Source organism: Myodes glareolus, chromosome 5, assembly GCF_982192425.1.
Source record: "Myodes glareolus chromosome 5, mMyoGla1.1, whole genome shotgun sequence".
Lineage (NCBI taxonomy): Eukaryota > Metazoa > Chordata > Mammalia > Rodentia > Cricetidae > Myodes > Myodes glareolus.
The window spans coordinates 33,782,871-33,801,003 of NC_142030.1; the positions used below are offsets into that span (position 1 = coordinate 33,782,871).

An 18,133-nucleotide genomic window follows, 5' to 3' on the forward strand; every position below is an offset into this window, starting at 1 on the left:
AATTTAAGAGAAAGACAACAGGGCAGGAGAGTTGGTCACCTCAGTCACTGCTGTGATAAGGGAGATAGAGAAGATGGAGAGAGAAAGAGAGAGAGAGAGAGAGAGAGAGAGAGAGAGAGAGAGAGAGAGAGAGAGAGACTTACTGCTTGCAAGGAAAGTCCACAATTTACCACATGGCTTAGGTCAGTCAAGTTTTAGAGGGGAACGACAAAGCCCAAAGTGTCAGCAAAAGTTGACGCTTTGACCAGTATCCAAACGAAACAGATAGAAGAAAAAATGAAAAGTTACACTTACTCAAAAGAGCGTGCAGGCCACATAATGGAAGCTCGGCAAGTGACTGAAGGGAGGAGGGTTTCCTCCAAGTCTAAGCGTATATCATCAAGGGGATAGTGACTCAACCCATCTCCTTAGGTGGTGACTCAGCCTTCCTGACGGGTGACTGACAGGCCCAGCTGGATTAATTTTAAGCTGGGAGACAATGTATGCAATGTTCTAGTTTTTGGAGCAGATCAGGATCTAACCCATTTTCAACATGAAAATCCAGACAGCCAGTTCCAAAGTTGTTTACCTAAGGGAAGGCGCTGGCCTACAGTCTCAATCACATCCTTGGATAGAGCCTCCAGGATGCTGGCTTAGGAGAGAAGTAGGGAAAAACAGAAGGCCTCCCTTCTTACATCCTCGAGTTCTGGCAAGGAAGGGCAGAGATATTTTGACTTAAACGGTCGTGGCCTCTTTGGCCACTGACAAGGATGAAGCTATTGACAGGACCAAGGATAGTTCTGGCTTTTAGCCAAGGCTCTCTGAATAAAGCACAGCTTCAAGATTAAACCCTCTCTCTGCACATTGGCTTTTGGAAGTGACAGGTGGCACGAGACAGATGTCTGTAGTACTCATGTGGACACAGGAGTCATCCTCTTACCCAAGCCACCCTCTGCCTCCTCTTCTTTTTACTTTGTTTTTTAAAAATGACTTCTATATTGACTCTTTGGAGGTTTCACATCATGTGCCCCAATTCTGTTCACCTCCCAGTCCCTCCATATTCTCCCCTCATCTCTGCCACACACCCCACATAAGAACATAAGAAGACAAATGAAAGTAAGTAGACAAGGAAGCTAGCCAACAAAAGCAAAAGCAAAAACAAACAAACAAACCACCCAAACAAAACAGAACAAAAACCACCACAACAGAAAATCTCTTTGCTTCTCCTTTCCTGCCTCTCCAACACCTCTTCATTCATCTTGGTGGCAATGGATGCTTCCGAGTGCCATATAGTATACCTCTTTGCCCCATCAGTTTTACTGACAGATGTTTATCGTAATGAGGCACGGGATTGGTTCAAGGCTCCTGGTTTCTGGTCCACCACCGTCACTGGATCCTCACCGGAACTCCTCTGGGAGTCTTGGGAATCTTGCCGGTGGTATTGTTCCACCGGACCAGTTCTTTTACCAGCTTCAGCAGGTCCTAGATGGGGTAGATGCTAGAAAGAGTCAATCTAAGGCCCGGCTGTGGGCTTGGATGGGAGCAAAGCTGGTCAGTCTGGGCCCCTGGGACCACAGGCCTCGGGCAAGGGGCTCAGCTCCCTTACATGCATGCTCTCAGGGTAGTTCCCCTACAAGTATACCCTCAGGGTTGGTTCACTCTGGCCTATGGTAAGGGGTGGAGGCCATCCCTCCAAAGTGCAGGGGCCAGCTCTCTTGCTGTAGAGTCCAGCAAGAGGCAAGGTCAGTTTTCCCAGGACCAGTCAAGGGTGTGGCTGACTCAGCATGGCCTTCTCATTTCACCTTGCATGGTTCTTAAAGCCTCTTCAGGTAACACAGTTCACAGATATCCACACAGACATTCTTTTGGCTTTTTGTGACATGTTTCTATATGTGTAGTTCTGGCTGTTCTGGAACTCATTTTGTAGACCAAGATGGCCTTGAACTCACAGAGATCTACCTGCCTCTGCCTTCCAAGTGCTGGGATTAAGGGTGTGTGCCACCACCACCTCTTTTTAATGTTGGGTAGGGTTATCAGGTGATACAATTAGACTCCTCCATCAGACCTATCTAAGGAAGCTCCTAAGTGCATCAGTGGTCCCATCTGTGCTAATATCCTGGTGCAGGTAGGAAAGAAAGTCCCTGGCTGGCACCTGGATAAAGGCACAAGTACCAGCGAGAGAAAAGGGAGGGAGAAGCAGAATTGGAGCAAGTTGAACAAGGGGCATGATTCCAACCCTTTAGGAGCAGGCCGGAGTTTGTATAGCTTAACATCATAAGCCCTAGGCAGAGACCAGGAGGAGGACAAAGATCATTCTAACGCCTGGAGGCCAGAGGACAAGTTGTGGGGGTTGGTTCTCTCCTACCATGTGGGTCTTGGAAACAGAAATCAGGTCCTAAGGCAAGACTCTACCTCTTTGGACTCCTGGTCAGCTCAGCCTGTTTTTATTTTAAGATTCTATCCAAGGTCTCTCCAGAGTTACCCTATAATCTTGTTTACTAAGAGAAAGAGGAAAGGGGGAAGGGAGAGAACTCATAGCAATCTTTTGAGATGTAGTATTTATAAGGCTAAATCTAAAACAGTCACGGATTTGAGAAGCCCATTCATGCCCTCATGTGTGTCTGAGAGTCTCTCCTTTTCTTAAGTTTTGAACCTAAGCCCTTATTAAAATATCTTTAATTAGGGCTGCAGACCAGAGTTCGATTCCCAGCACCCATATGGCAGCTCACAACCTTTTGTAACTCCAAGACCTGACACCCTCACACAGACATGCATGCAGGCAAAACACCAGGGCACGTAAAAGTAAAAATAAATTTAAAAACATCTTTAATAAAGTCTTTCAACTCTGCTTCATAAACTGGGTAGTTTTGGAATTCTTTTCAGCGTTGAAGGCAAGAATCCTGGTTTAGGAGCATTGGGCTGAGGGTGGCAGTATGGAGCCTCCCACTGCCTACATAACCCAGTCCCAAACACCCCTCCCTCCAATCATATCCGTTCACACAGGATTTTGTTTCACGGACCCCAACAATTCCAACTTCTCCTTTGTAAACTCTCCAAGCTAGACTTCTTGGTTGGGGTAAGAATTCTCTTGACTACGGAGTTTTGGGACAAATAGTGAACGACTAAATGCAATCAAGTTATTCATGTGGATTCACTGTGCCCGAAATGCATGCATTCAGAAGCTCTGCACAGGTGTGCGTGTGTGCATACGCACTGGGGTGGTGGTGGTGAGAAGTTTTAAGGGTTCTTTATACTCGTCCCGTTAAAGACGTGTCAGATGACTAAAGCGGTGAGGACATCAAAGCAAACGATTCACGCATCTGTAGCTAGTCATTCATTGGCATGCCCCTTTCTCTTTAAAAATATCTTTTAATTAACGAGGTGATGTTTACCGAGAATGATTCAAGTCGCCCAAATGACTACAGGCCGACCACACAATCCAACTTAGCCCGGGGACAAAGTGCTGGTCCCTTTGGTCAATCAATGCACGTGGCACGCCCTTGCTTACAAACAAACGGCACGCCAAAACGCATGCGCCATTGGCCTTGCCGGCTTCAGGGGCGGAGCCTCTCACAGACCCAGGGCGCGTGCGCTGAAGTCTCTACTAACGCTCCACAGCGGCTGTGGCGATTAAGCTTTTGTCTGGGCAGCCGCGTGGTCCTGGGTGAGTGTTCGGCAGCCGGACTGAAGGTCAGGTGGGGGTGCCTGCGCCTCGGGCCCCCCATGCGGCCGTGGCCTTCTATCCTTCTGCCGCTGAGCCTAACCGAGCCAGCGGTGGTTTCTCCAGCCCTCGGGCCGGTTGTCTTCCGGCGGGATCCCCGCAGCCGGAAGTGACGCGTGCGCACGCTCCCACCTGCGCGGCGGCGGGCGGGCAGGGGGCTGGCAGGGGGCTGGCAGGGGGCTGTGGCGGAGCCAGTGATGCCCCTGGGTGTGTGAATGGGCACCTGCGTGCAAGGTCAGCAGGGCACTGTCGGGTTAAGCACTGACGGGTCTGGATTACGTTGAAGCCGTCTTTTGAGAGTCGGGGTGGTGCATGCCCGGTACTTGCCTGGCGCCTTCGGCACTGATGTAAAGTTGAGTGGGAGGGATTGAGATGTGAATGCCGTGACCTAGATTCCCTCGCGTTTCATCTTCCCTGCTGTCGCCCTCTTAAAAGTGCTCGTCGTTTTTCTCCTGACCAGGTCGTATAACCTGTTTTTGCTAGACCATTGCCTTAGAATTAACTCCACGTTGCTCTTTTTCCATTATCCATACCGTGGTCTAACTCGTCTTTTACGAGTATTAATTGGGTCCCGCCTTTGTCACCCATCTTAAAACTCTTTGAGAACCATTTCAGTGCACACTTGAAATAAAACCTTTTTTCAAGCATTTTTTTAAATTTTTTCCCCCCAGACCTTTGTGACTTGGCGCTTTTTGCTTGCCCATTCTCAAAACCTTGCTTACTAGTAGCTCTCCAGATCTTAATCCAGCTCAATCGTGGCGACAGAAACTCCAAGACACAACTCTATTTTCCCAGCCTTCAATGCTTTGGATATATCTGAAGCGATTCTTTAAGATTTACAGAGCAAAGGAGACTATAATCAGCTATCTAACTTGGTTACAAATAAATTCTCACGGTGTTCCAGCCTCTTTCCAATGATCTCATTGCAAGATACTCTGCTTTTGACCTGGAATAAATCCTATTCATTCTCTAGGACGTTGCGTTGTCAAAGGCCACTCCACCTCACACCCACCTTCACAGTTTCACTTGGTCTCTTTTACTTTGTTTTTCTAGTATCGCCATACTTGCACCTGTATCTATCTATACCAATGCCAGTTTTTAAAAAAAGCCTGACCTCCCAAGAGACTAAGCTCTGCACTGAGGAACTGGTGTGCTGAATGCCTGATGTGATTGAGTCAATAGCAGTTTGTTAGTGGATGATTTATCTCACCTCTGAAACTTTTAACACTTGGGTCAAAGCCTTCAAGTTACACCCCTCTCCACTTGCTCTTCTGGCTATAGCTAGAAAGCTAAATGGCCTTTTGCCCTGTTTTATCCCTTTCCGACTAAAAATAAAAGAAAATTAAAAATTCCACCCCACCATGGACGCCAAGCTGTTACTTCAATTCCTCTTCTTGGCATCTTCATTTTTTCATTCCTTTGTTCTACTGCTCCTACTCTGAGCATCCCAAGAATTGACATTTCCCCAAGGCCTGCTTGTAGAGGAGGAGGGAACTGTACAGTGCTGGAAGTGTTTGCCGTCCATAATTTTGGAAAGCACATACCAGCAGTATTTATTTCTCATCACCAGCTGTCCTTACAGGCTTTTGTTCTGGACTCATTCTTCCTTCATCCCCACCCCAGCGTGACTGACTGAGGAAACATCTAGTCTTCTTCCTGATGGAGTTCTTCTCTTGGTAGTCCACCTCAACTCACCTTCACATCTGTACTTAGTTACATCAAGGATCACTCTCCAGCCCGAGGCAGGTAAACATGCGCTGTGCCTACTGGCCGCTTCTCCTTGGGTTTCTGTTCAAGTCATCTGCTTGTGTTCTCTCCACCCATCACGCTATGTTGTCTTCGTCCCATAACTTTTTCTCTTCACTTTCCAGCACACCATTGCGTTTGTCATTTTATCACTCTCTCTCCTTTCTGTAGCCAAGGCCTTTAAAGGGTGGGTTGCCTCCCTGTGGCCTTTGCCTTGTTGCCTGCTGCAACCTCAGACAATCTGAGTTTTGGTTTTTGTGTCTGTTGCTTTTCACTGATTTCTTCATTTTTGTTGCTTGTTTTTTAAATTGTGTATATATATATACATAGATAGACACATACATAATTTTAAAAATATGTGTATATATACATGCAATTCGAAATACATACACATATATATGTATATATTGAAATCACAAGAACACCTTGAAAAGAAGCAGACAGGAAGCTGGAAGCGGAGTCTGTTGCAAGTCACAACAGTGGCACACCTTGTGGTCTGAATGCAAATCTGAGTTCACGGATGAAGGACTGGGCAGATGTGGGCACAGTTCTAAGAACAAGCAGCCCCAGAAGTCTCAAAGCTCTGACAGGTGCCAGAGATCATTGCTGAGGACGGTAAGAAGAAACTAGCACTGGAGACTGAATAGTAGAAGTTAACATCAAATGGAGACTTTGTGATTGTGTTCAGAGGGAAGGTCGCCCTCCAAGAGAGGGGTGACATTCTGATTCAGAGCCTTGTAAGAGCTGGAATTCAAGATAAACATACTCAGAGCTTAAAGAAGCTTTTTTCATCTTCTGTGTATAAAGGAATTTATTTTTAAGTTAAAATATGTCAGTTAAACCAAAATTATCAATAGTGTTATTATAGTCAAAGATAAGTTAATAAAATTTTGAGGAAACTGATGATTTTTAAACAGAATAAAGTAATGATTAAGAGAAGTGAATTGAATAGATTGCATAAAGAAAGAGAATTCAGTAGATTAGGACACTGGCAGCTCATTGGAGATTCTAGTAAAAGAAGTTTCTGGTTGGGCATGGTGGCACACACTGTAATCTCAGCAATTAAGAGGTTGAAGTAGGAGGACAGTGAGTTCAGGGTCAGCCTGAAATATGTATATGGGTGTGTGTGTGTGTGTGTATGTATATGGCAATATATATTATGTATAATATATATAATATCTTGCTAATGGGAATATTATATACATTCCCATTGGAAAGTCATGGTTTTATATATTATATATGTATAATTTGAGTATATATACAATTTGAAAGCCATGATTTATATATACCCATACATACACACACACACACACACACATGCATGTGTGTGTGTATATATATATATATATATATAGAGAGAGAGAGAGAGAGCGTGTGTGTGTGTGTGTGTGTGTGTGTGTGTGTGTATATATGTGTGTGTATGAGTTGCCCAGGTCACACTTTTATTTTGGACCCCTCTTTAAATTTGTCTTCCTTTCAGATATTGAGTGTCCCTCATATTAATTTATGGCCAGGGATTCAATACTAGAGATGAACTCATCTCTGGTATTCTTGGATCCTAGAGAAAGTGTATGGGTCCCTTTCTGAGCTCATGTGGTGTCCACTCCATTCTCCCACCAACTGACTTGTACTCATTGACTGCTCCAGTAGAGTGTGAGCCACCAAAGGCAGAGGCTACTCAGTTGTCGGCATTATTATAATGCTAGTGTTTGGTCTCTGGGGTATTTTTTTCCATGAAGAATGAGTGGGTTGTACTTGTGGGAGCAGAATTTATGATCATGTCTTAGAAGTAGAGTTTCAGTGCCTAAAGAAAGTTTGTTAGTCTTTCTACAGCTAAGTAGAAAACATGGCTGCCCCTTGATTGTTTGCTTGTTTTTTTTTTTTTTCCTTTCAATTATTAGATCTTGGAGTTACAGACAGTTCTGAGCTGCCATGTGGATGCTGGAACTTGAGCTGGGTCCTCTGGAAGAGCAGTTAGTGCTCTTAACCACTGAGCCCTCTCTTCAGCCCCCTTGGTTGTTTTTTTTAATGTATTTATTTGGTGTTATACCAGTAATACAGTGACTGTGTTCTCTTGTGTGCGGTTCCTGAGTCTGTGATAAGATGTGAGAGATCATTTTCCCCTTCCCCTCTGAAGCAACAGATTCACAGACACGTTTCTTTCAACATAGATGCAGTCCTGCTACATCCATGCTTTGTCGTTTTTCACAGTTATATCTACACTGTAGGAACTAATTGGTACCTTCATGTCACCCTGGGCGTTCTTGGACCTGTGTATGAGCAGAGATAGTCTCTGTCCGTAACTCACACCTTCTTGATGTGACGATGGGATAAAGCAGAGCATGTTTTGATGAAAATGCACCTTGGATTTTGAATTTGATTCTTGTCAAACTAGCAGTATGTGTCTAGTCCTCTCTTAATCATGCTGGCCAGTGGCAGCAAGCTGCATTTCCTAGCCAGTTGCATTATGATGGGGTGAGCAACTGAAACCAGTTGAAATAAATTGAAAATAGTGTTTTGTATTTATCTGGGATAAATGTCTAGAACTGGACTTGCTGGGCAAAAGTTAGGTACATCTGAACTTTTGACTGATATTTCTAAATTGTCTTTGAGATGGCCTTGACTGTAACCCACTAACAGCATGCCAAGTGCATTAACTTGCTTATATTAGTGTCTGTTGTGCCAGCCCACCTGATAGGTGAGGTTGTGCATTGAAATGGAGTTATTTTTTAAATCTGTATTAAATTTTTTTGAAATACTGTATACTTTGATACTATTTTTCCCTCTTTTAGCGCTTCCAGATCATCCCTACCTCTTTACTCTCCCAACCTCATATTGTTTTTCTCTCTTTAAAAGAGTAAAGCCAGGAAAACCAGCAAAAGTCAAAATAGACAAAGTAACAAAAAATCAGAAAGGCAAACAATAACAGGACAAAACAAAAGTGCACAAAAACCATGGAGTTCGCTTGTGTTCACTAGCGACCCTTGGACATAGGGTCTGGCCTGCAGTGTGGCTGATGTACCAGTGCACTGCATTGCAGAAAGCTGAGTTTCCCTGTCCTAGCAGGTATTGTTGCTAGGAGCCTCTTCGTTAGGGGCGGCACTTCTGCCTACTTCCGCTTCTTAGAGCTGCGATTTTGTCTGGCTTTGACCTGTGTGAGTCTTGTGCTGTCAGTTTCCAAGTTCATCTCTTGTGTTCAGAAGACAGTGTTTCCCTGAGTCGTTACCACCTCTGACCCGTACAGTCTGTCCTCTTCTTCCACATAGATCTCTGAGCCTTGAGGGCAGAGATTTGATAGACTCTGAAATGGAGTTCTCTTTTGAGGATGTTTTGCTTAGCCTTTGAGATTCTGCTATGTCCCTTTACTGGATGGCTGGTGAGAAGTTTCTCTTGTCATTCCCCAGAAGTTCTCACTTACTGATGCTTTGCAGCAGCATCCACACCACCGCCCAGCAAAAGTGCTAACTGGGTCATTTCACCCGTCTTAGAACATCCTGTGAGCCGGGTGGTGGTGGCATACACCTTTAATCCCAGCACTTGGGAGGCTGAGGCAGACGGATCTCTGAGTTTGAGTGAGGCCAGCGTGGACCACAAGAGCTAGTTCTAGGACAACTAGGGCTGTTGCACAGAGAAACCTTGTCTTGAAAAACTAAAAAAAAACCACCAAAAACAAAACAAAAAAACCCACCCTGTGGTTGACTCAGAATTGGTCTGCTGACCTCAGTTGCTGCCCCTGTGTCTCCTGCTGCTGGTACTATGTTTGTTTTGGTTAGCTTTTCTTGTTTACCATCATTTGTACTCTTTAAAGAAATTAATACTTAGAAACGTGAATTTATTTAATTGAAAGGGTATTAAGAGAAATTGTGCATTTAACATACTTAAATTGTATACTGATCAATTCTACATAACCAAAAGGCTTATCAGCTTATCAGTGTTTTCCTTTTCCTTTTAGGTAGTTTGTAGAGGATGCCCCATGAGGAAATCCCAGACTCACCTCAACCTAAGGAGCAAGACTGTTCCCCAAGTCAGCATGTCAGCGCTAACGAAGACATGCCAGGTGGACAGGAGAGTGGTGGGGACGCAGAGGCTGGGGAGTGCCTCTCTACGTCCTGTGAATCTGGGCCTTCCACATCTGCTGAAGCTTGTGTGTTGGCAGCCACAAGGCGAGGGGCACCCCTGCTACACATTGACCGGCACCAGATCCCCGCGGTGGAGCCCAGTGCTCAGGCCCTGGAGCTGCAGGGCCTGGGTGTGGATGTGTATGACCAGGCGGTCCTGGAGCAGGGCGTGCTTCAGCAGGTGGACAGTGCGATGCACGAGGCCAGCCGTGTGGCCCAGGTTGCCGATGCGGAGAAGGAGTACCAGTCAGTCCTGGATGACCTCGTGTGAGTGTGGGCCTTCTTTTTTCGAAGTTTGCGTTGAAATATGACAGGAAGATTCAAGTAATAGAAAGCTGAGATTTGTAGAACCTCTTGTTTGGGAAACAGTTGGTTAGAACAGCCCTTGATTTGTCTTTTGAGCTCCTCCTGCCCCTCTCTTCAGGAACAACATTGCTTATAGGTAGGTGCTCAGATCACGCCAAGTCCTGTTCTTACCTAGGGTCCTGAAGAGGAAGGCTGTCCTGAAATCCTTTGCAGAGTGCTCTCAGGAGACACACATGGGAGTTTCACACTTGAGATCCCTGGAATCCTGTGACCCAACATTGCCTTTCTCTTGTTCCTATATAGAGTTTGTAGTTTGCTGTTCCCAAACTTGATGTTTTTCTTTTGACAATTTTTCATATTTTCATTTATAAAAATACTGAGAATAAATTCCCTGCCCTTTATTTCCTTTGTCCTATTGGCTCTAAGGAAAAATTCAGTCCTGTGGAGACGTCGTTTGTGTTGTAGAGGAGAAAGACATGGGTTCTGCTGAGTGAAGTACTCTGGTGGGAAAAGGTGGTAGGCCAGCCTGGGGAGAGGCCAAGGACTGGGTGTAGGAGGAGGTTGCTTGTTTGTCCCGGCCGCCCGACTAGCTTAGCCCTGAAATAACCACACAGAAACTGTATTAATTAAATCACTGCTTGGCCTATTAGCTCTAGCTGCTTGTTGGCTAACTCTTACATCTTAATTTAACCCATTTTTAATAACCTGTGCATCACCACGAGGTCATGGCCTACAAGCAAAGTTTCAGCAAATCTATCTCTGGCGGTGGATCTATGGCGTCCCCTCTCCACCTTCTTTCTCCCAGCCTGCCATTTAGTTTTCTCCGCCTACCTAAATTCTGTCTCCTATCATCAGGCCAAGGCAGTTTCTTTATTCATTAATGGTAATCACAGCACACAGAGGGGACTCCCACATCAGCTGGGAGGTGGTGGAGTGTGGCGCTCACTTATCCTCCTGGGTGATGTCTAGGTAGGGTCAGACATAGAAGCAGGAGCAGCTAAGGACTGGCCTGGGCGAAGGACAGGACAACCCCAGTGCATGGCTGGGGAAGGAGGCAGGCAGGTGAGTGTGATGGTGGTGTTACCCAGCTGGGAAGGCTGTGATAGACTTCTGTAGATGCTTAAAGGACGCGCTTTCTGTTGACAGCTCCTTAATAGGTTCTTTTGTCTCTAATTGTTTGATGTGTTTTAGTTAAAATCATTATTATTGTTATTTAATTTTGGCTCCTTGAGTGGCGTGTCTTCTTGCTTTGTGTTTTGAAACCTTTAGTGTTCAATGCAGTGACCATCTTGGAACTGTGTCCATTCTATAAAGGTGTCAGAGAATGCTGGGGAGTTACTGCCCTAGATGGCTAGTAACTTGTATTGTTACCCTGAAATCTGCAAAGAACACAGACAACAAATTATGAGATTGGTTTTCTCTTTTAAAAATTAGAAGCAGCAGTTTTGTAGCATTTTAGAAGCAACAAATTTTCAGTTGTTCTTTCCTCTTCAACCATGAAGCTTCCTGTTACAGCAGAGAAATTTCATTTTCACAGATAATGACTCACTTCAGGAAAATGGTTAAGGAATTTTAGGGTTTGTTAGACTTTGGGAGGAATCTCTTCTTTATGAATTTCTTCATATATAAAAGAAAACTTAGACTGTGTTCTGTCCTTACCCCGCTGTCGTGAATAAAGCAGACGCTGAAAATACGCTTTTAGAAGAATGAGTGAGTCTGCAAACAGGCACGAGCTGATGTCCAGCACCCAAGAGCAGCGCTCGTGCGTCCCCTACGCTTCCAGTCCGTCTGTGGCTGTTAAGAGTGCATTCTGCTTTAGTTTTGTTTATGTTTCAGATCATAAGAAGTAAAATAGATACATTTTTTTCCATTTTCTCTACTTTATGCTATAAAAATGTTACCATGGAGAAAAACAGGCAATTTTTATTTTTTCAGGTCATGTACAACATCCCTGAGGCAAATCAATAAAATTATAGAGCAACTTAGCCCTCAAGCTGCCACCAACAGAGATGTCAACAGGAAACTAGATTCTGTAAAACGGCAGAAGTATAACAAGGTGATGCTAAATGATATACTAAGTACTATATTTTTAAAAAGTTACAATTCAAGATCATTTAACAGTTTAGGAAGTATTCTGGAGAGTATGTGTTATGTGAAACAATATTAGAAAAGAAATTTTAAAAAAGATTTATTTTTAAGTGTATGAGTGTTTTGCTTGCATTTATGTATGTGTAGCATGTGTGTTCCTAGTGCCTGAAGACGCCAGAAAAGGGCATTGGATCCCTTGTAACTTTAGTTATAGATAGTTGTGAGCCACCATATGGGTGCTGGGGTCTGAACCCAGGTCATCTGTAACAGTAGTAATGGCTCTTAATCTCTGAGCCACCTCTCTAGCCCCACATCTGGGGTGTCTTTTATACATGCAATCCATCAGCTCTGCTATCTAGTATTTTATTAACCCATATATACAGACATATATCCTTGTATGTACATGCATGTATCCATCCCCACCCATATGTGTTTGTGGGCAGTTCTCTCGTGGTTCTACATACTTCCTCTCTTCTGTGCTCTTTTGTGGTCTCCCTGTCACCATTCCAGACTCTGACTGGGATCTGGCTTCTTGCTCAGTCCCTTCATTTTGTCTGGGCTTTGCTGTCTTGCCTACCTGAGAGTCTTCGCTTTGTTTGCTGTGGGTGCAGCCATCACCCCTCACAGGCTCCATTTTTACTTTGGGTTTAGTCAGCACAGCCACATCAGGGCTGCCTTTCGAGGCAGAGAACTCAAGAGTAGGAAGGATATGTTACCTACGATCCTGCTTTTCTGAGGCTTGAAACTTTGATGAGCAGGATTTATTACGACCTTGTGAAGGTTGGAATTTTCTGGGGTTTGTTTACCACCTTGTGAAAATGCACAACAGTAACTAGGAATGGCTGGCACTGGTGGTGTCCGTTCTTGTCTTGCAGGCGATTCACTGCAGCATGTGAAATACTTGTGCTTTTAATTCCTTGTGAAGGCTGTCAGTAGACTCAGTTTGTATGGCCTTCCTTTTATTTTCCATGTACTAGTTCATTATTTCATCCACGTGTCAGAGCCAACGGTAACTGTTCAGTGCAGAGAGTCTTCATAAATCAGAAAGGGGACATTTGGCTTCCTGTGGGTTGAGATTTTAGGGATAGAGAGAACCAAACTTTAGGTGACTGGATCATGGTATGGCCTAATTATGTGAAGAGGGCACCCAGAGAATATTTGCACCTCCCAGTTTAGTGCACATGATCTCAGTGCTCAGGCCCAAGGGTAAGGGCGGCCTGTGGGCATGTCTGACTGCCCAAGACCGCTCAAGGCCCTTGTGCTGCATGCAGTACACTGGAAATTGCTCGGATACAGCTCTCTAGTGATTGTCACCATGTGTGGTTTCTGTTTCATGTTTATTTTACTCTTGATTAAAGTTTTGACACTTTGTGGTGCAATCTTTTGTATTTAACGATAAATCACTGTATTTTGTGTCTTGCGTTTGGGATTTACCATTCAAGGAACAACAACTAAAGAAGATAACTGCAAAACAGAAACGTCTTCAGGCCATCCTTGGAGGGGCCGGGGCCCAAGTGGAACTGGATCCTGCCAGCCTGGAGGAGGAAGATGCAGGTGAGGATGCTGGGGACAGCTTGCCGTGCTCTTGAATGATGCTTGGTGCCTGTATTCATTGGGAGTCTTTTTCTGGGGTTTGAGAATAACACATTGCTTCCTTAGTGTTGGATGGGACTGGGGAAATCTTGTCCTTTTGTAGAACCAGAGCTCTTAAGTGACACAAGCATTTTAGAAACTGAAATAAAATGTTAACTCTGGCAGTTAAAATGTTAACTCTGGCAGTTCCTGACACACACTTAGTGTTGGCTTAACACTGGAAATTTAAACATTCTTGTTACATGAAACTTGATAAAGAGAGCTAGCATTGTGATTGAGTTCATTTTGTAGCCCCAGCATCGTCAGTCAGCCTCTGTGGATGCTATCACAGTCAGCCTCTGTGGGTGCTATCACAGTCAGCCTCTGTGGGTGCTATCACAGTCAGCCTCTGTGGGTGCTATCACAGTCAGCCTCTGTGGGTGCTATCACAGTCAACCTCTGTGGGTGCTATCACTGTCAGCGTCACAGTCGGCCTCTCTGGATGCTGCCACTGTCAGCATCATCAGACCATGGCCAGGATTCCTTTAAAGTACTCTTCAGGATGGTTGTGTTTTGGAAAATCTCTTGGGAAATATATAAACTCTGGAACTAAATGTTTTTTCTTTGTATCTGTATTTACGCACTGTTGGCTGTTGCTAGGGACATGTCTGCTTGAAATGTAAAGACTGAAGACTTTAGCTGGTGAAGCAAACATTTCTATTCTCTAAAACATTTTCTTCATGTAGATTGGTATGAAGACTGTAACAATGGACAACAGAAAAAATAAATGTGCTTTCCTCCCCCATCTCTCTTAAGACAAGATCTCACTGTGTAGCCCAGACTAGCTCAAAATTTTGACACATGGCTTTAGATTGCTTTTGAAGTTCAGTCTCGTATGATCCCTCAGTCTTGCTTTGGTGCTTTCTGCCACTTGGGCACTGGCTTTCCCACTAGTAAAGGAACTCTGCTCCTGTCCCTTTGTCTAATGCCGGTTGTTCTTTAGTTCTGTTGATGCTTCAGTAAAGCTTGTGCAGAGTTCTTAGATACCCCCAAATCCTGAAGCCTCTTCACCTCCGCCGAGCTTAGCCTATTGACAGCAACTGGTGCTGCCTGTATCCTGGCTTCTTCTCTGCCCTCTGGTTAGTTCTTGTTAGTGATTTTGGTTAGCTTATCCAACAGCATCTTAAGTGCTGAGATTGCTGGAACTTGTTTGGTGCTCCTTTTCTGTTTCCTCCCCCTGGGTATCTTACTCGTTTCCCATGGGTTTTGCAGCCACCTAGGATCTGATGTGTTACGAATCTGTAGCCCCCTTTTTTCTGACCTCTGGTTCCCTGGATACTTTTCCACCTGACCAGTGGCCATTCCTGCAGACTAGTTCCTCTCTTTGTCCTTTGCCCTGTCTGAGTGTCCAGACTTTGGGGACCCAGCTCTGTATTGATGGGTGTGGACCTCTCAGCCCATCATGGGTCAGGAAGTGTGCTGCCCACATGCTTCCCCGAGACTTTCCACATAGTGACTCCAAGGGTTAAGAAGCAGTCCTTCCCTGGATGCAGGGCGATGAGAACAGACTACACACAGTGAGACCTGGCTTTGCCAGTGTGGTCTGGAGATACCAGGCATGCTTGCTCACCTTCTCTTGTTCAGCAGCCTACTGGGTACTGTAGGGATAGAAGAAAGGAAGCTTGAGGAGTAAAGGTGGGGAAGAAAGAGTCCATCGTTATTCATACCCATATGATGGTTTATATAGAGAGTTCAAAAGAATTGATGTGGAATCACCCCATGCTTTTAGTAATTGAATACATAGTACATAAAAATTAGTTATTTTTGTATGCCAGATAAAACTTAGTAAAGGTGCCAGTTGTAATCCAAATGTCTAGAAATAAATCTTAGAAAAAAGGTAGTTCTGCAATGTCTTATACAGCCAAAACCTGCAGAATGTTATTGACAAAGAAAAGCATAAGTAAATGGGAAGATATGCTATGGTCGATACAGTATTATAAAGATGTTTCTAGCCAGTTGTCGTTTCATTGCTACCCCAATGCAAATTTGAGCCTTTAAAAAAAATGGCAAATGGCATGTGTAAGACATGTGGGCTGAACGTAGAGGTCATTGACAAGGTGATGCTAAAATCTGCAGTCCCAGCTCTTGGGAGGCTGAATCAGGAAGATCACTGTGAATTTGAGACCACCCTAGCCTATATAGAGCAAGACCTTGTCTCACTTCTCCTTACCCCCTCAAAGAAAAAGAATATAATGCCAAGCTCAATTATAAAATTGTAGTGATTGTGACAGTGTGGTATTGGCCCAAGGATACTGAGACAGGCCAACAAATGGAATAGGAGACTCAGGAAAGAGGGCCACCTACGTATAATCACTTGATTCTGACAAAGATGGTGAGCAGTGCTATGCTGAACAGTTTTTTGATCAATAATACTAATATACATGAAAATGAAAATGGATCTTGATCCATTACGTGATGTATAAATATATCTCAAGAATATCATAGATCTAAATGTAATGATAGAAACCTTTGAGAATGTAACACAGGGCAAGCATCATGTTCCTGTGTGTAGGGGAGGGAAAGACTGAAACAAGACCAGGAATGTGCACATGGCAGAAGGTGGTTTGAAATGGACTCGAATAACAGTCAAGAGCTTCTGCTTGTCGAGATAGTGTTTAGACTGGGAGACGGGGAAGATGTTTGTAGAACATGCAAAGGGCTTGAATTTATAATGCATTTTAAAATAATAGAGAAAAGGTTAAAGACAGAGACTTAAGAACAGTGGGTTCAAGATTTTTGCACAGAATCAATTGTCCATGAGGTCAGTGAATCTGCAAGGCCTTCTGTTTTCAGTGGGAATCAGGGACATGATGGAATGGCAAGAATGTGGACCAGTTGGAACTCCTGAACACTTTGAAACGTAAGCTGGTGCCACTGCAATCTCTTCATCAGTGTCTGCTAAAGCTTAGCAAGCTGAAGCAGCAGATGCACGCTGCTGCCACAGGGTGGACACCAGGGTATCCACGGCAGCCTTGTTCTGAGGTCTAGCTCCCCAGCCCGGAGACCACCCAAACTACATCAGTAGTAGGAAGAGACAGTTGTAGAACAGTCATAGACTAGTAGTGACGGTATGTTAGTAAAGCTCATCTCTACTTAGCAAATCACTGTGGGTCTCACATGCAGAATGCCAGGCATAGAGGCAGACATGGATGCAGACATGCATGAGTCATCCTTCAAGTCAGGCCTCTCAGTATCTCAGGAGACTGAGCAGGTGGTGGGGAGGGTGCTCCAGGAATACAAGCGATTTCTGTTACTTGATCTAGATGCTGATATACGACTGTAGATCTTGTGAAACTTATGATTTGTGTACTCTGATGTATATTTTATTTCAGTGCAAGGTTAGTAGAAACTGACTGTGGCGACAGTGGCCCAGTAGGTCTTTTATTTTTCAATTACATGATAAGTATTTTGCTGGAGATCAGCTTCAGTTAGAGGACTGTTTCTGGGTGACTGTACTTGGCATATCTTCATGTTTAGTTCATCTTCACATGTTCATCCAGTAGCTTTCTGTGTGTGCGGGTGTGTGTACGCGCACACATGAGTGCATGTGGAGACCAGAGAGGCTATCAGGACTTCCCACTGTCATTCTCTACCTTATTTCTTGAGACAGGGTTTCTCATTGAACCCGGCCGGAGCTTGCTGGTCCAGCTAGGCTGGCTAGGTACTGAGCCTGCAAGATCCTCTTGCCTCCACCCCGATGCTGGAGTCACAGCACTTTCCGACCGTGCCTGGCTTTGCATGGGTACTGAGCAGCTAAACTTACGTCCTCATGTTTTCACAGCAAGCTGTCTTCCCAGCTCTCTGATGGACCTTTCTGCAGTGAGGGAATCTTCTTTTGGTCAGTGTGCTGGCCATTGGTCACATCTAGCTATTGATTGCTCATATTGCAACTGTGGAATGCATTGTTCCCATATCTGAAGTGATCCAGGCGTGTGCCACCTGTGTCCTATGGACCACATGTGTCTGAGGATGGCTATGAATGCAGCCCAGCACTTTTGTAGCTGGCAGTGCCCTGTGGCAGTGTCAGAGGGTAGACAGTTTGAGTCAGGTGGCTGGTGGTGATGCGCAGGCAGCACAGAGTTAGCACTTCATGTCTGTGCTAGGCGTGCTGATTCCTGAACTGACGTTCATCTGAGTGTTGGCCAGAGCACTGATATGGAAACATGGGGATCATTTCTCATGGACTACTTCTTAACTGGTAAGGAAACACAGCTAGGATTGTTTATTTATAACCAACAATGTGGAGATAAGCCTGCCTTTGTACAGAGAATGTGACTATAACTGATACATTCTTATTCAGATTCAAAGTTAGACAAAAGAACTAGTGTATAGTGAGGTAAACATTTAATGTACTTATGAGGTGTGATATTTCAATGATATATATTGTATAGTCTGTAAATTAGGTTAAACATAGCTGTCTTCTCAACATTTATCATTTTTTTCTATGGTGAAAGCCTCTAGAACCCTTATTCCAGCCATGGAAACACAGAGTAGTTATTGTCTCTGCACTCCTAGCTGTGGAACGGCACCACAGACTTCTGCG

General features: G+C 44.5%; 1 protein-coding gene across 6 annotated transcripts in view; it reads left to right on the forward strand.

Moving 5' to 3' along the window:
- Positions 1–3,531: 3,531 nt before the first annotated feature.
- Positions 3,532–18,133, forward strand: part of Ercc6 (ERCC excision repair 6, chromatin remodeling factor) — an 80,301-nt gene continuing 65,699 nt past the window's right edge. Inside the window, exons 1-5 of one of the 6 annotated variants that reach the window (XM_087906235.1) lie at positions 3,532–3,643; positions 5,283–5,446; positions 9,399–9,831; positions 11,806–11,926; positions 13,401–13,512. In XM_087906235.1, the coding sequence (XP_087762361.1) occupies positions 9,413–9,831; positions 11,806–11,926; positions 13,401–13,512 (652 nt within the window). In that variant the 5' untranslated portion in view covers positions 3,532–3,643; positions 5,283–5,446; positions 9,399–9,412. Of the gene's footprint in view, positions 3,644–3,855; positions 3,935–5,270; positions 5,447–9,398; positions 9,832–11,805; positions 11,927–13,400; positions 13,513–18,133 lie in introns of those variants that run through there. The other 5 variants (XM_087906238.1, XM_087906237.1, XM_087906236.1 and 2 more) reach the window with 5 other exon arrangements.